Source organism: Bos grunniens, chromosome 16 (genome assembly GCF_055505025.1).
Source record: "Bos grunniens cultivar Pamir isolate PY7600 chromosome 16, Bosgru_T2T1.0, whole genome shotgun sequence".
Lineage (NCBI taxonomy): Eukaryota > Metazoa > Chordata > Mammalia > Artiodactyla > Bovidae > Bos > Bos grunniens.
In genome coordinates this window covers 78,056,055-78,073,852 of record NC_141180.1, presented here as the reverse complement: position 1 = coordinate 78,073,852, position 17,798 = coordinate 78,056,055, and the positions used below count along the sequence as shown (strand labels likewise).

The window sequence follows — 17,798 nt, the reverse complement described above, 5'->3', positions numbered from 1 at the left end:
ATTCCTGAGTATATATCTTTATGCTATACAGTAGGTCTTTGTTAGTTATCTACTTTATTATATACAGTAGTGTGTATATGTTAATCCCAACTCCCTACTTAATCCCTCCCTCCTTTTCTCTGATAAGTATGTTTGTTTTCTATATTATACTCAATATTTTATAATAACCTATAAAGGAAAAGAATCTGAAAAAAATATATATGTATAATTGAGCCACCGTGCTATACAGCTGAAACTAACACAACACTGTAAATCAGCTATACTTCAATTTAAAATATAATAAGTAAAAAGACAGAAAAGTGAGTAATCATTTATATTCTTTCTAGATCTGTATTTACTTCCCAAATGAACTATCCATTCATCAATATCGGTTATTTATTTCTTTTGCAAATTTCTAGTGTCATACAGTCCTCACAACTATAGGGTTTTCCTCATATATCACTGAAGTTAGGCATATAAACCTAAGTCATTTCCTCAGAGTCACTCAGTAGGGCTGCACCTTGCTCAACTCCAGGGCACCTCATTCCCATGAAAGGCACTGGGCGTGGTGCCCCCTGGGGTGACACAATGCCTGGTTCCCTTCTTGTCTGAGCTCCAAGACTTGGCTCTTCGGAGAGGCAAACTACCCTCTTATGGAGAAGAAATTGCCTTGGCAGCATCTTGAATGGCTCATGGAGTTTGAGTGGAAGCATGGGGGATTGGAAAGTGTGAGAGAGCTGTGTCCAGCACACGTCAAACTCAGTGCATCTCCATCTCAGTCTCTGGTTTTCCTTCATTTTGTCTGTGTCCCCATTTAACAAATGGGCAATGGAGCTCTGATATCCCAGTGGTGGGTCAGCTGGCTCTAGAAGACCCGATTCTAGGCTAGATAGAACCTACATCTATGGATCAAATCCACAGTTTGATTGCAATCCTGGGAGGAATGCCATTCACCTCAATCTGTATTCTTGTCTTTTTATATTAAGTGTTAGTAGCGAGGCTTAGGATGGAGAAAAGTAATTTCTTATTGTCCCTCTTTTCTCCTGTTTAGGAACTGAAAGGGGGTGCTGTAAAATTAATAACAAAGCTTATAATTTTCTAATCGCTTATTATTTTCCAGGCCTTGTGCTAAAGCTTACATTTAATCCTGTAATCTACACACCATGCCTGCATGGTGAATGTTCATCAGGCATAATTAGCACCATTTTGCAGATGAATAAACAGAGGCACAGAGATTAACTGGCTTGCTTTTGGTCTGACAGCCAAAGCAAGCAGAAGCAGTCAGCCTGAGTTGGCTGACTCCCGAGTTGCAGTCCCAGTTACTATGATACAGTGTATACTGGAGTGGAGCTATGAACACAGCACATATTTTTCCTTTCTCTACAAGCTTCCTGATGTGACATCTTTGTCCTGAAATCAAAGTTGGATGAGAACACACAGTCTGAGCACAAGGTGGTGAATACAGGCTAAGAGTCAGCAGTGTTGCAATCCACTCACCATCTGTGAGCTATGAGCCGGCAGCTCAGGCAGTGCTGTGAAAAACAGCATACACTCCCTTGCCCATCTCCCTCCCTGGAGAAGCAGGAGTGAGGAGGGGGAGATCTCTGGACTCAAGACTAGCTCTTCCTCTCCTCCCCAGAAGGAGCACAGAGACACTGAGTCTGAAAAAGGTGTCTTCTCCTTTTCCAGGTGCCTGGCACATAGCATCAGAATAAATAATATTTATGGAGTACTCACCAGGATCAAGTCCATTAGATCATTCAGAGCCTCACAGTTTATCTTTACCTATTTTAGGAAACTCCAGGGAGGTTTTGAGCAGCTTGTCCAGTATCTCACAGAGAAGAGGGAGAGCCAGGGTTTAAATCTAGAGCGACGCTGTGACCACTACAATCGACTGCTTCCCTCAACGTGTACTATTTCATTAATTCCAAGATGTTGGATCGCAAGATGTCCAGCCCCTGTGGCTCCACTTCCTGGCATCTCTGCCCATACATTGTCCTCAGTGTTCCCTGCTCCTCTTCCTTCCCTGCTGGGTGCTGCCCACCACTCTGTCAGGCTGGCCACGGGGCAGATTCCATTCCAGCTTGTTGTCCAAAGAGCCCATGGGGTTTCTTATAAGCATACCCCATCCCCAAGCTGTTTCGTTTTGGTAAAAACAAACTGTTCTGGGAGTTCTTGTTTGGAGAGGAAACTTTTTACATCCTACCTTTTTTTATCACCATCACCCCAAACCCTGATTCTGAAGAACTGGTGGTGTAGAGATTGTATATAAAAAAAAAGCAATTTAGACAGAGAGTCTTCTGGCCCAAGATCAAGGATTCCAGTCTCTGTTCCCGACCTGCTCCTGGCTGCTAAGCTCCTCTGCCTCCCAGTCTCATTTTCTCCCTCTGCATTAAGAATGAAAGGGCTGTCTAAGGGACAAGATGCTGAAGAAAGAGAAGATGCCCCAAGAAACCCTTGAATTTCTGCGAGAGGAAGAAAAAACCCTCCTGACGAAGTTAAACAAAATAAGGCACGTAAAGCCTTTAGCTAGCACCTGGCACACGTTAGGTGCTGAATAGCTCGGGCAGATGGAGTGGACAGGAGCCGGGGCACCTGAAGGATCTCATGGCTGGCTGTTGCAGGGCGTGGCTGTCAGAAGATTGCTTTCCTGACGTTGCCTGCAGGGTACAATTGGTGACATGCCACGGCACTCAGGAAAGTGATCTAACTTGGATTTTTCTGTATGGACACAGAATTGCAAGAAAATCTCATTTGCATAGAGTTGGGGAGTTCATTTTTTCCTAGAAGCTGCCTGTCAAGACTGAGAAGAAAGACACATTTCTTAATAATGATTAATCAGCTGTATCTGAAAAGAAAAAGAAAACAATTCAGGAAATAAGATGCTAAGGAAAGGTGGGGAAAAACGATCTCCCCCCAGACGGACCCACCCAGTTAAACCCTGACAGCATTTCCTTGTGTTCACCTGCATAAAAGTGACCAGCCCTTTCCAAGTGGCAAGGAGCGCAGAGAGAAGGCATAGGGGCGGCCCTGGAGCACTCTGTGAGAGGTGAGGCTCGCGGTGTCCACCCTGAGGTTTTGCTCATCACCATCCTACTCCTCTTCCATTACGGCTGCAGAGAGGTGACCTGCAGTTGCTGTGAGTGGCCTACGGTGTTACAGGTGCTGGGCACTTTGTAGAATGGGGAGGGGTGTTCCGGTTGAACTTTCTAGTCCTGTCTTCTCAATAAGTAGAGAGGCAGAGTGGGAAAGGAGGAAGGAAGAAAGGGAAGAGGAAGGGATCTATTTTGTTTTCAGAAGCATGATGATTGTATTAAACTTTTATTCAAGTGTATTGATTTACAATGTTAACTTATGCTGTGCATCAGAGTGATTCAGTTATGTATATATATATATATCCATACTTCTTCATATTCTTTTCCATGATGGTTTATACAGCATATTGACTATAGTTCCCTCTGTTACACAGAAGGACCCTGTTGCTTATCTGTTGTATACACAGTAATTTGTGTCTGCTAATCCCAAACCCTCAGTCCTTCTCTCCCCGACCTCCCTCCCCCTTGTCAACCACAAGGCTGTTTTCCATATCGGCGGGTGTGTTTCTGTTCCACATATATGTTCATTCATGTCATATTTTAGATTCCACATATAAGCACATCATTTGTCTTTCTCTTTCTGACTTACTTCGCTTAGTACAATAATTTCTAGGTCCATCCATGATGCTGCAGATGGCATGATTTCATTCTTCTTTGTGGCTGAGTGATATTCCATTGTATACATCCGTTGACAATATTCGTTTCGTCAATGGACATTTATGTTGTTTCTGTGTCTTGGCTATTGTGAATAGTGCTGTTATGAATAAAGGAGTGCATGTGTATTTTCGAATTATATTTTTGTTTTGGATATACGCCTAGGAGTAGGATTGCTGGGTCACATGGTAACTCCTTGTTCAGTTTATTGAGGAACCTCCATGCTGTTTTCCATAGCTGCTGCACCTATTTACATTCCCATCAACAGTGTAGGGGGCTCCCCCGGTGGCTCAGATGGTAAAGAATCTGCCTGCAATGTGGGAGCTGTGGGTTCGACCCCTGGGTTAGGAAGATCCTCTGGAGAAAGCAATAGCAACCCACTCCAGTATTTTTGCCTGGAGAATTCCATGGACAGAGGAGCCTAGCGAGCTGCAGTCCATAGGATCACAAAGAGTTGGACACGACTAAGCGACAGACACACACACACACAGAGCAGTGTAGGAGGGTTCAAAGCGAAAGAATCTAGCATTTACTATAAGCTTCTTTTAATTCTAAAAACTCCTGGGAACTTTATAGTATATGTACTTTTAGTCATTTGCAGTTATTAAGTATATCTTTAAATATAAGGAGTATCACGGGCTCGGTGGGACCTGGCAGAAGTTTGTTCTGTCCGTCTGCTGCTAGGGGATCTGCTGGGTCTCCGCAGAGATCCAGGGGGCGGTGCTGAGGGCGGGGCGGTGCAGGGCTGAGGGGAGCGGCTGCCTGCCCTCCCATCCTGGTTCCGCCGCTCAGGGGCCACGTACCTTGGGCAGGTTTCTCCACCTCGCTAAGAGTCAGTTCCGTCTCAGTTAAAACGGGGATGGAAAAAAAACCACCCTCAGAGGCTGGCTGGGAGCATGAGATAACCATGGAAAATATTTGGCCTGGAGCCCGAGGCACGAGGCAGGCGTGATCAGTGTTAGCTACTACTGTTGCCTGAATCGGGTGAAATGGCTGGAATCACCTGAGGGTAAGCGGGCAACACCCCACTGCTTCTGAGAGTTGTCAGCAGAAAAACTGTGCCCTCTTTAGTCACTTGTCTCCCCAGAAGCACCCCAGCTGTCTTTTGAGGGGAGAGAGGATTCGATTGCCTGCCCTGTCAATGGGGTCTATTTCCTTGTTCTGCTAGAAACAGGTTGCAAGAAGAGAAATCAAGCTCTTTAGCACAATGCCTGCTCTCCAGTGAGATCTCAGCGTACACCTGTCCCTTGCTGGGAATGCTGCTGAGTTAAGGAGAGGTGAGGGAACACGGTTTCTTAAGCAGGAGTCACCGCTTCTCAGCTTCTGGAGAAGAGCCTGGGGGATGACCCAGGGTCAGGGGAGGGGTGGGGTACGGCTCACGCTCTCCCACAGGCGTGGTTAGAAGTGGGGGCGTCCAGAGCCCCTAGCTGGCTTCCTATGCTCACGGCCCCCCTCTCGTCCACTGTGGTGCCCACACGCCTTACACAGCACACACGTGGCTGGAACCGAGTGCTCAGTCTGTACCATGGACGACGCCGGACAGAGGCCAGTCCATGCACATGTGTTGCCCTCTGACGTATTTTTAACACTTGGCTCTGTTTGTGAAATGTGTGCTGGTGCTGGGAAAAGTCAGAGGAGGAGAACTCAACAGGCTGAGCACTTTTCTCAAGATATATTACATGACACCACTGACAGTGGTTCACTGAAAACAGACAGGACAGAGGCAGGAGGGGGTGTGAGAACTGGGCGGGGGGCGGGGGCAGCAGGGGTCTGGGTCTGGCCCTGGTTAGAGGTTGGCGAGAGGCAAGCACGTCCCTGGCACCTCCTGGCTTGGTGGGTGATGGAGGGGAAGCCGCCACCTTGCCATCTGTGGGTCTTCCTCGACACTGCGGCTAATGGATTATTAGAGGCCCCGTATCTCCCTTTCCCATCTCTTCAGCTGGTGACATCTTCATAGTTGGCATCAAAGGAGTGATTTTAAGCAGACACAGTGGGGATGTAACTTAGTTACCAAGTGGGGATATAATAAAGGATGTCTCCTATTTTCAGGGGTAAACATAAAAAAGTGAATGTGTTCTATGGTTTTTTCAGATCTGTTGCCTAATTTCTAGGGCATATTACCAACCCTGTTTTCCTATTGAATTTGTTAAAAAAAAAAAAAAAAAAACGCTTCTCACCCCTGTTGAAAAACGAGCTGTGTTGAGTCATGTGAATGATTTACACACAAATTCACTCCTTGAAAGTTGGGAGAACACTGTGGATCAGGCTTTCCGGGAGTGGAGTGGGTGCAGCGGGGGGGACAGGGAAGGGCTAACTCAACTGATTCAAAGAAACCAGAGAAGGAGACACATGCCCTGAGGTCCGCAGGCTGAGGTCCTAAGTCCTGCTTTCTGGGCTGCCCTCTGACCGGCCTTGCAAAGTCCGAAGGGAGACTCAGTCGGGGTCTTTTGGCCGGAAAGCTCACTTCACCCCTCCCTGCAGGACATGAAGGCACCGTGCGTTTCCCTCTGCCTCCTGGGTGCCGGGCTCTTCCTGTGCTCAGTGCATGCCCGAGGCCTCAGGAGATGCCTGATTTCCATGAACTTGCACCGTGTGGAGGAGAGCTTCCGAGGAATCAAAACAGCCATTGTGAGTGTGGGTTTGGGGTGAAGGTGTGGGAGCGTGCCTCACTTTACCTCTTGGCGTGACAGCCAGCTCCTGCTCATCACCTCGGTGTCCCTGGAGGATGTGAAGTCCTCACTGCTTGTGTCCATTGTGTTTTCCTCCATAGCAAGCTAAGGACACCTTCCAAAACGTCACCATCCTGTCCCCATCGGAGACCCTGCATGGCATTAAGGTACCGGCCTCTGTCTGCTCGCTCCTCCTCTGGCGTTTTGTGGGGAAGTGGCCCAGGGCTGAAGGGGAATCCGCGCCTGTGCATGCCTCTTCCCTGACCTCCCCGGACTCTGAGGCTCCGCCGACTCCTCACGTGTCAGCTGGTGTGAGAGGGTGTGCTCCTGTCTTGGGGAACTTGAACCCCAGGGAGGGTGTTCACCCCAACAGTGATTAAGGTGTCACATGCTCGGATGGGGCAGGATTTCTATGGCTTAGAGTGACTTTTGTGGTTTTGTGGGGAAACTGAGACAATGAGCAGTGTCTCAAAAGCTGAAGAGGCTTGGGGTTAGTGGCTAAAAGAAAGGAAGGGTTTGGGGAGAATAGGTGTGTAAGATCAATGGAAATACAGATCAGGGGACAGAGGGGCAGCCGGGGTGAATTCCCTGGTGGTCCCGGAATCAGGACTCTGTGTTCCCACTGCCAAGGGTGTGGGTTCAATCCCTGGTCAGGGACCTACAATCCCTCAAGCCATGAGGTGCGACAGAAAAAAAAAAAAAAAGAGGCAAACTTGAAAGCCAGGCTGAGCCTCAGCTTTATTTATTTTTGGTCGTACTGAGCGGCTTGTGGGATCTTGGTTACCCAGCGGGGGAACCTGTGTCGCCAGCAGAGGAAGCGTGGGATCCTAACTACTGGACAGCCAGAGAACTCTGAGCTGTGGCCTATAATACAGGCCACAGGGAGTTCCTGCGGGTGTTGGAACCAGAGTGGGTGACCACATAGTCTTTCAGAAAGACAGTCTGGTGATGTTCTTTACAATAGACAGCTTGAGGCCAGAAGGCAGGGAGGGAATGTCTAATTGCCAGACTAGAGGTGCTGAGAGTCCGTGCATTGGAAAACAGCGGATTTATGAGGTGACGGTTCACTTCACAGAAGGGGCCAATGAGAAGTACCTTTAAAAATGAGCTCCTCCAGTCCTTGATAGCATTCTAGAGAAACCCACTTCTTTCAGTTGTTTAAGTGACAGAGTATAAGGCACAAGATCATTCTTCTACGCAGTATTAGGCCTGATTTATTTATGGTAAATGCAAGGAACCACTTCCTAAATTCTATTCTAGTCAATGGTATAGGAGACTTACAGGATATTATAACTGGAAGGGACCCAAAGGCCATGTATTTTGAAACCATCATTTTCAAATGACCAAAGGACGTCTTGGGAGAAGGAATGTCTAGTTAGCAGTGGTTGTCAGAAATAGACTCTCAAGTCTCATGCCCCTGTTTCTTCATCCTCTCAAGGTCTAGAAATAGTTGATGTGGCCTAGAGTATACAGTTCATCATCGTATTTATTCTCTTTCCCTCTCCCTCTTTGATGAGACAAAGGTGAAGGGAATTAGAAGGAGCAGAGCAAGAGGAGAGGTTTTGTGTTGCAAGTTCAGTTTCCATCCAGGAAAAGCTACCTGTCGGGCCAAGGAGGCTTTGCTGCCTTAATGCTAATGAAGATATAGATGCACCATTGCTGTAGACCCTTCTTTTCTCAGGCTGACCTACAGATCTCCTACACTGGCTCTTAGGGTGGAGTGCAAACTGCAAGAAGGAAACTCTGGCTGGCCAGTTGCCCTGAGCCATGCCCAAGGAAGTCAGGAGCTTTTCTGAGGACCTGGCCAGATGCATGCATTTCTGCAGCTGTCAGTTTCCATTTTTGCACATCTCCACTCCAACCAAGTGATCCCTGAAGTGTAAAAAGATCACACTGGAGGAGAGACCAGCAGTCATCACACTGAAAGGAATACGTGCCTAGCACAAGCCTGACATGCAGCAGTCACTGAGTGGCTTTTAGTGGCTAGAGGATGTTCCAGAGACCCAGACTTCAGCACAGTGTAAGGAAGTGCTTTTCAAGAAAGCTGCTCAGACATCTCTCCTTTCAAAAGGGAAGTGTCTGATCCCTGGAAGCAGTTAAGCAGAAGTTAGTGACGGTATGTCAGGGATGCTGTAGGGAGAATTCTAGCCTATTGCTGGGCGCCATCCCCTGTGAATATATCTCCTGGCCACGGGAAAAGAGGGTAAGAACTGCAATCTCTTCTTGGTGACTCTGTCATAAGCAGCTTTGGTGTCATAAGAGGACACTCTGAGACCAATAAAAATGTAAAAAAATGGCTTTTAGTTATTTCACTCCTTGTTGCCCCGACCCAAGCAGGCTGCTTTTGTCTCTAGGATAATAAGAGAAGAGGTCCTCTGGGGCTATTCTTAATTTGTGTCTATAGCCCTTAGATGTGTGCTGCGTGACCAAGAACCTCCTGGCATTTTATGTGGACAGAGTGTTCAAGGACCATCAGGAGCTGAACCCCCAAATCATGAGAAAAATCAGCAGCCTTGCCAACTCTTTCCTCTACATGCAGAAGACTCTACAACAATGTGTGAGTCACCAGCATCTGCTTCCTGCCTGCCCCACGGAGTCCAGGACACACTGGCCCTGTGTGGCCTTCTGAAATGGTTCTGGGCCCAAGGGAAATCCCCTGCCCTGTAATCCATGGGCAGAAGTGTCGGGAACCACTTCTAGTGGGTCCTCCTTGCCCAGGGCTTTCTCCTCCTCAGACCCGGTTTCCTCATGGATAATCTTCCTGGGATGACCAACTTACCTCAAAGCATCTCTTAAGTGATCCCGGGACTGGCCTATGAGAGGGGCATGTTGAGGATTCTGGGCTTCTCATAACACACATTGTGATTTGTTAAAAACAAACCTCAGAAATAAAGCTGAGCCCCCAAGAGCCAATAAAAACTTAGACCAGGAGAAAACCCGGGGGTTCTAGCCCCATCTCTGCCAATGATTTCCCCGGTGACTTTGTGACAAGCTACTTCACCTCTCTGTGCCTTGAATCCTAAAATTGTTAGAAGAGGTCTTGACCCCTGTCCCACTTACGTTAAGATGTATTTAACCAATAATTTAATTAACTAGCCCAACAAATATTCATTGAGTGCCTGCCTAGAGTAGTGTTGCATTCACAGGGGGGTGACAAGACAGATTTGGCCCCTGCTCTCCAGGCCTTTCCAGCCCTGGTGAAATGCAAAGTGATTCTACAAACAGCCCCTACAGCCCCCTGCTGCCCCAGCCTGGGTTGACTCACCTGACTCTCACCTTGGGAGGAAGGAGAACTATCACTCCTCACGTAGGAGGTGGTGTTAAGAGTGAGCCAGGGTGCAAAAGTCTTCTAATGGATGCTATCTCCATTTTATCGCAGCAGAATCTGTGTCACTGCAGACAGGAAGCAACCAATGCAACCAGAATCATCCATGACAACTATGATCAGGTAAGGGAGGGGGAGAGGACAGGGGAGGTAGAGATGGGATGCAGCGGCCTGAATGGACAGCCTCCTCCCTGCTCAAATTCATCCGTTTACTCAACAGTATTGATGGCCGGTCTGCCCAGTTCTGTGTCTGCAGGGTGTGTTGGTCTTACCTCATTTGTTAATTTCCTGGGCTCTCCCTCCCCATTATGCCTCCACTGTTTTCTTTCCACATATCAGAACTATGTTCAGATCTGAGGGAAAGCACACACTGTTTAAGATAGGGCTGAGGCAGACGGAGGCTTCCCAGGTGGCATTAGTGGTAAAGAACCTGCCCGCTAATGCAGCTTACATGTAAGAGACGCGGGTTCGATCCCTGGGTCGAGCGTGGCAACCCACTCCAGTATTCTTGCCTGGAGCATCCCAAGGACAGAGGAGCCTGGCGGGCTGCAGTCTATGGGGCCACACAGAGTTGGACACGACTGAGTGACTTAGCACACACGCACAATGCAGAGGGAGCAGAGAGCCCCAGTGAACTGTAAGCTGTTATGCATGAAGCGTGCTACCTGGTAGCGGGTTTCTGTGTCGCTGTGTCTAGGAACTGTGGTCAGCGTCCTTTGTGGTGATGAACAGCGCTTCTCATGTACGTGCGGATGTTGTATGCACATCTCATGTAGAGGTGGAGTTAGAAGCACAGTATCTTACCTGCATCATTTAGAGATTCTGTTGAAACGCAGATTCTGGCTGGTAGACCTGGAATGAGGTCTGAGATTCTGTGGTTCACCCACACTCCCAGATTAAGTCAATGCTTTGAATAACAAGGAGCTGCAAGGTCTGTTCAGAGCTCTTCTTTGTGGAGAGGCTCCATAGAGTAATATCACAATGGCTGAAATTCATATTGTTCTTCCTATGAACCAGGTATTAAGTGCACTAAAGGTATTATCAGCACACTTATTCCTTACAACAATGCTACAAGCCATGGTCTATATTTGATAAATTAGAAAACCAAGACACAAACAGGTTAAGTCATTTAACTAAGTTTATACCACAACTGAGTGATGGAGGTAGGGCTTGATCCCATGCCATCTGGCTCCACAGGACATACTTTTGTATCTTACCATCTCTTCCACTCTGCTAAGGAAGAGCTGGGATAAGTCAGGAGACTTGGGTTCCAGTCTAACTCTGCTGCCAGTCGGCTGTGTGACTTTGGGTAGGACACCTTCTTCGGGGCTCCAGCGTCCAACGGAGACATGCTGTTCCCGCTTCTCATTGCTGGGCCCCTCGGGAACCGTGGCTTTCACGGAGACTGGCAATAGTAGGCCGAGCTGATGTCAACAGGAAAGCAAGCAGAGCTTCCAGCAAAGCAAGTCTGTTTGTTTGTTTTTCTGTGACATATAGGAAAAAGAAAATCAGAGGGCAAAGAATGAAGAACTTCTTATTTTGTTTATAAGTTACTGACATGATTTAACTGTTTGTTTATAGAAAACAATTAAGGTTATCTGTTAGGAAAATAATTTAGGGTCTGTATGCCCTGCAGAGATAATGGTTGCATAAAAAGCAAACTTCATGGGGACCAGAACATGGGGCAAGTGACTGAAAACTGTGGTACAGCTCAGAAAGGCAGGGTATGATGATGATTTGCATGGTTTCAGCTGGAGGTCCGGTCTGCTGCCGTTAAGTCTCTGGGAGAGCTGGACGTCTTTCTAGCCTGGATTGACAAGCATCATCGAGGAACTTCCGCTGCCTCAAGACAAGGAACCTAATCTGGGGGGATGAAGAGCCCCTGAGAGGTTTCTGGTGGGGGACAGCCAACTTGGAAGGGGAGGGAGACGGGGGAGGCCCTGTTTTATGCAAATGAGGGTCTTTTTGAGGAAGTCTTCCTGCTTGTTTGGAATTCTCTTCTCTGGGCTGAGGTGTTGTAAGGGGAAATTCTGGGTTTGAGCACACCTCACCTTGTGGCTAAAATCTCATCGGCTGGGCCCAGCATGTCTGATCTCACCTGAAGGTATCCAAGCAGTCTACTGGTTTTATATTTGTAACAAAGTATGTCTGTTGAGAGGTCCTGCGGGGCCATCCTGGAGGGAGAGGGTGGGCTTCCTTAATTTATTGTGAAGTTTTTTTATCCCATGTCTGTGATGTGAGCTAAGCGATATCCTGTGGTGCATATTGTACTGACTGGTTTTTTTCTGAATAAATTCTGTTCTTTACCAATTAGTGCAAGTGTCTTCTGTTTTAGGAAGGCCAGTCAAGGACTATGAATGGAGACTATGAGAAATGAAAGGGGCCTTGGGGAATTCCCTGGTGGTCTAGTGGTGAGGACTCTGAATTATCACTGCTAAGGGCCTGGGTTCAATCCTTGGTTGGGGAACAAAATAATCCCACAAGTCATGCTGCTGCTGCTGCTGCTGCTAAGTTGCTTCAGTCATGTCTGACTCTGTGCGACCCCATAGATGGCAGCCCACCAGGCTTCCCTGTCCCTGGGATTCTCCAGGCAAGAACACCGGAGTGGGTTGCCATTTCCTTCTCCAATGCATGAAAGTGAAAAGTGAAAGTGAAGCTGCTCAGTTGTGTCCGACTCTAGCGACCCCATGGACTGCAGCCTACCAGGCTCCTCCGTCCATGGGATTTCCAGGCAAGAGTACTGGAGTGGGGTGCCATCGCCTTCTCTGACAAGTCATGCAGTACTGTCAAAAACAAATAAATAAATTAAAAAAAAAAAGAAATGAAATGGGCCTTGAAGAACAAAAACAGATGGGAAAACTGAGGCCTAGAAAGGGATAAAAATGTACTCAAAGCGAGTTAGTGCAGAGAAGGGTTTCAGACTGGACCCCACCTAGCACCTGTGCTCCACATAATGATCAAGAGGGTGAACACAGGGCTTCTCATCATGACTCCTCGCCGTCACTCCATTTCTGATCTCTTTCTCTGTGTTTCTGTCTTTGCTCTCTGTCTCTCTGTTATTGAATTGGGTCCCACTGTTCACAGCTTTCAAAATCAGTACTTACAAATGTTCATGTAAAGGAAAGTTGCCTTTTATTCAGACTGCCAGCAATCTGGGGACATGGTGGGTCTCTCAGATCAGATCAGTCACTCAGTCATGTCCGACTCTTTTCGACCCCATGAATCGCAGCACGCCAGGCCTCCCTGTCCATCACCAACTCCCGGAGTTCATCCAGACTCATGTCCATCGATTCATTGATGCCATCCAGCCGTCTCATCCTCTGTTGTCCCCTTCTCCTCTTGCCCCCAATCCCTCCCAGCATCAGAGTCTTTTCCAATGAGTCAGCTCTTCGCATGAGGTGGCCAAAGTACTGGAGTTTCAGCTTTAGCATCATTCCTTCCAAAGAAATCCCAGGGCTGATCTCCTTCAGAATGGACTGGTTGGATCTCCTTGCAGTCCAAGGGACTCTCAAGAGTCTTCTCCAACACCACAGTTCAAAAGCATCAATTCTTCGGCACTCAGCCTTCTTCACAGTCCAACTCTCACATCCATACATGATCGCAGGAAAAACCACAGCCTTGACTAGACAAACCTTTGTTGGCAAAGTAATGTCTCTGCTTTTGAATATGCTATCTAGGTTGGTCATAACTTTCCTTCCAAGGAGTAAGCGTCTTTTAATTTCATGGCTGCGGTCACCATCTGCAGTGATTTTGGAGACCCCAAAAATAAAGTCTGACACTGTTTCCACTGTTGCCCCATCTATTTCCCATGAAGTGATGGGACCGGATGCCATGATCTTCGTTTTCTGAATGTTGAGCTTTCAGCCAACTTTTTCACTCTCCACTTTCACCTTCATGAAGAGGCTTTTGAGTTCCTCTTCACTTTCTGCCATAAGGGTGGTGTCATCTGCATATCTGAGGTTATTGATATTTCTCCTGGCAATCTTGATTCCAGCTTATGCTTCTTCCAGTCCAGCATTTCTCATGATGTACCCTGCATAGAAGTTAAATAAACAGGGTGACAATATACAGCCTTGACGTACTCCTTTTCCTATTTGGAACCAGTCTGCTGTTCCATGTCCAGTTCTAACTGTTGCTTCCTGACCTGCATACAAATTTCTCAAGAGGCAGATCAGGTGGTCTGGTATTCCCATCTCTTGAAGAACTTTCCACAGTTTATTGTGATCCACACAGTCAAAGGCTTTGGCATAGTCAATAAAGCAGAAATCGATGCTTTTCTGGAACTGTCTTGCTTTTTCCATGATCCAGTGGATGTTGGCAATTTGATCTCTGTTTCCTCTGCCTTTTCTAAAACCAGCTTGAACATTAGGAAGTTCACAGTGCACATATTGCTGAAGCCTGGCTTGGAGAATTTTGAGCATTACTTTACTAGTGTGTGAGATGAGTGCAATTGTGCAGTAGTTTGAGCATTCTTTGGCATTGCCTTTCTTTGGGATTGGAATGAAAACTGACCTTTTCCAGTCCTGTGGCCACTGCTGAGTTTTCCAAATTTGCTGGCATATTGAGTGCAGCACTTTCACAGCATCATCTTTCAGGATTTGAAATAGCTCAACTGGAATTCCATCACCTCCGCTAGCTTTGTTCGTAGTGATGCTTTCTAAAGCCCACTTGACTTCACATTCCAGGATGTCTGGCTCTAGGTCAGTGATTACACCATCGTGATTATCTGGGTTGTGAAGATCTTTTTTGTACAGTTCTGCCTCCCCTCAAAACCACCTCTGAAGATTCTGCTCGGACGTAGAAGCTTTTAAAGTGAAACAGGGAAGTAACCTCAGTTAATCATTGAGATGGGCCGGGGGTGGGGGTGGGGGGTCAGAGTCGCCACCATCCCCCACTGTGTGCAGGCTGGTTGACTCTGTCTGACCTTTCTTATTTCTTTAGATGTTATCTTGCTCACACAGTTTGTTCAAAAGATAGTGAAAGGGAAGCTGGGGAGGAGATCTGGTGATGTATTAATTACTTATTCTTCACTTCTATTTCTTTGATCTATGGAAAGAAACAACAAGTTAGACAAAGTACTGTGTGATCGAAAGATGTGCAAGGTGTGCCAGGGCCAGAGGTGAGCAGAGCATGGGGGCCTGGTGTAAGGTTAGTGACAAGAGCTGGTGCCTCCTGCAGAGAGCTCTTTCCTGCCCAAAACTGCCCACATGTCTGTCTTGTCTCTCTGTCATTTCTTTCTTATTGCTCCCAACCTAGATATATCTTTTCAGGCCCTAAATTCATCCCCCACGGGTATGTATGTGGAGTTGGAGAGAAGGTATTTCTAACAAAGCGATGGTTGTCATGGTGACAAAGCTGAATGACTGCAGCCCAAGGCAAGAGGAATTCTGGGTAGAGGGGTTCTGGCCAAAATGGGGACCAACTTCTAGTGGACAGGCCTCAGATGGCTAATGACAATAAGAACCAATACTTACTGAGCAGCTGCCATGTGCTGGATGCCGAAATAAGTGCTTTACGTGTACGATCCTGGGTCCTGTATCTATACTGTGACTGGCTGGCTGAAGCAACCTTTCTTTATTCCTACCTGGGAAAGAGATCTCATAGAACAGGCTTTAGTGTCTGAAGTCAGCCAGTCCTGATTCCAATCCTGTGTCACTCTGAGCAAATTACTTAGTGGCTCTACGTCTCAATGTCCTCTTGGGTAAAACGGAGATAATAACACTGGTCTCCAGGTGTTGCTGTGAGTTATGAGTGAGATGAGGGCCCCACAGCCATACAGAGTGGGAATCCGGACGTGTAGTGTAAAGAGTGCCGAGCCAGGAATCACAGTCTGGCTCCAAGTCTGCCGTGATTTGCCCAGGACAGGTCACCACATTGCCTTGACCCTCAGTTGTCTGCAGTGTGGACACTGACCCCTGTGCTATCATGCGAAAGCCAGAGCATTATGATGGCCTGAGAAGCCCTCACATCTGCACACACGAGGTTCCCGACTGTTTCCTCGCACCATGTCCCCTGTTCTTGCCCAGGCTCAGGACCACTCGACCACGCTCACCTGCTTCATGGCTCTACAGTGAGCAGGCTTGTCCTCACCATAGGGCCTTTGTGCTTTGTGTGCACACATACACATAAGCTGAGATAGGATTAAAAGAAACCTCCAATGTTATGCTCGAATGGGATTAACAGGCTATTAAGAGGAAGCAGTATTTACAGAGGACTCAGCCTTCTCAAGGTGACTGGGCTGGATGTTCATCCTGAGCTGACTGGATGACGGCAAGACCAGCTTCATGAGAGCATATCTCATCTTCTGTGACTGCCCCGGGTGTGCTTCCTATAGACACCTGCACGGCTTGCACCTCCACCTTCTTCAGGCCTTTACTCAAAAGGTGTCCTATTTAAGCATAAACTTCCCCATTTCCACCTTCAGCACATCTTATACCCTTCCCATGCTTCCCCAGCATCCTACTTTATTATATCTGTTTCTCTACTCAAACGTAAGCTCCATGAGGATAGGTTTGTTCACTGCCTGGCACTTAGTATTAAATTAACATTTCATGAATACGTGATCCAGATGAATTAAAACAAAAATAATGGCAAACACTCATTTAGTGCTTTTGTAAGCCAAGCAGTCATCTAAGTAATATATATAATGAATATATATTTCATTTTAATTTTCAAGACAGTCCTATAGAAATGAGAGTGAAATAAAATGAAAAAAGGCCCCCTCTTTGAATGTTAACCATACAGATGGTTAAACCTTGGGGAAGAACCTGGACATAGAGGTCAAGAAACACCTGATGTCATAGAGATCATAAGCGGCAGAGCCAGGCTTCCAGTCCCCACAGCTTGCTTCCGGGGTGAGCTTTACTGTCAACATCAGTGTCCAAGTGTTGAGCGCGTATTATGTGCAGTGAAAATACTTCCACTTCCTCCTTTACATCTCTTGATAATCCTCTATGGGAAAGATTATTAACAACTAAATTACACAGATGATGAGGCCTGAGGCTTAGCGAGGCTCAACAACACACTAAGGGTCACACAGTTAGTTATGGAACTGCGGTTTGTTAAGTTAATTAAACAAGGAGACCCTTAGAGTGAGGCGGCTGTGATGCCCTAGGGGGGTCTGTGTAAGCAAACCAAAATCTAAGCCTCAAGGTTATGAAATAAAAACGCTGAGGACAGTCACTGAGAGCCAACTAGACGTTAAGCTGCAGCCAATCTAACAGCTTCTTTCTTCGCTTCCACAGCTTCTCTACATAGGTCCTTCCCAGCTGACTCCTGACCACTGAGAGCTCCTAACCACTTCCGGTTTGGCGCTGCTGATTCCAAGAGATTTCTGTTCAAATAAACTGGTAAAAAAATTTTAATATGCATCAGTTTATCTTTTAACAATACCCAATGCAGGTTTTCTACCCCACCTTGCACGCATGGTGGACAATGAAGAGGAGCTTTACTGGCATAAGGAGCTGTACCTATAGGAAAGAAACATTGTTTTATCAATGGATGCAAAAGCAGAGGAGGAGGAGATGGAGTCAGAGAGGGAGAGAGAGGAAGAACTATTAAAGGAGAGGTATCCCCCCCGCCCCTGCCCCATATCTCCCACCTGCTTACTTCACTTTGACTCTTTCACTTGCCTATCTGTCCTTGCTCTCCTTCCAGACTTGAAGAAGGTGTCCTGGTTCTTGTGTAGTCCTCAGGGGGCATGGCACAGAGGTGTGCTTTTGCTTCTTGGTGTTATTATTTTTTGTTGGTGTTATTTATTAAGCACACAGCTGGTGCTTAATAAATGCCTGCCAAGGAGCCAAGTATACAATTTTCTTCCAAACCATGGCCTCTGAGTCCTTGATTAGCTCCTAGGAGGCACCCTGGAGAAATCTGGGGCTCACCTTCCACAGCTCAGGTGCAAGGGGAGGGAACACATAGCCTGTGGCAGGACCCTGTGGGTACTTTATGCATATGGCTTCACTTCCTTGTGTCTCAGATGGTAAAGACTCTGCCTGCAATGAGTGATACCTGGGTTCGATCCCTGGGTGGGGAAGAGAGTGTGGACAAGGGAATGGCAACCCACTCCAGTTTTCT

At 47.1% G+C, this 17,798-nt stretch overlaps 1 protein-coding gene across 4 annotated transcripts; it reads left to right on the top strand.

Moving 5' to 3' along the window:
• The first annotated feature begins 2,294 nt into the window (after positions 1-2,294).
• IL19 (interleukin 19) lies at positions 2,295-12,032 on the top strand. Of its 4 annotated transcripts, none has more exons than XM_086342899.1 (6): positions 2,295-3,028; positions 6,210-6,356; positions 6,499-6,564; positions 8,802-8,954; positions 9,780-9,845; positions 11,474-12,032. In XM_086342899.1, exons 2-6 carry the CDS (start codon positions 6,213-6,215, stop codon positions 11,582-11,584), a joined length of 540 nt encoding a protein of 179 aa, XP_086199025.1. In that variant the 5' UTR covers positions 2,295-3,028; positions 6,210-6,212; the 3' UTR covers positions 11,585-12,032. The 4 variants fall into 4 exon arrangements, with proteins under 4 accessions (XP_086199025.1, XP_086199023.1, XP_086199021.1 ...); XM_086342897.1 differs by having other exon boundaries at positions 2,304-3,118; positions 9,777-9,845; XM_086342895.1 differs by having other exon boundaries at positions 2,305-3,028; positions 9,777-9,845.
• Positions 12,033-17,798: the final 5,766 nt, after the last annotated feature.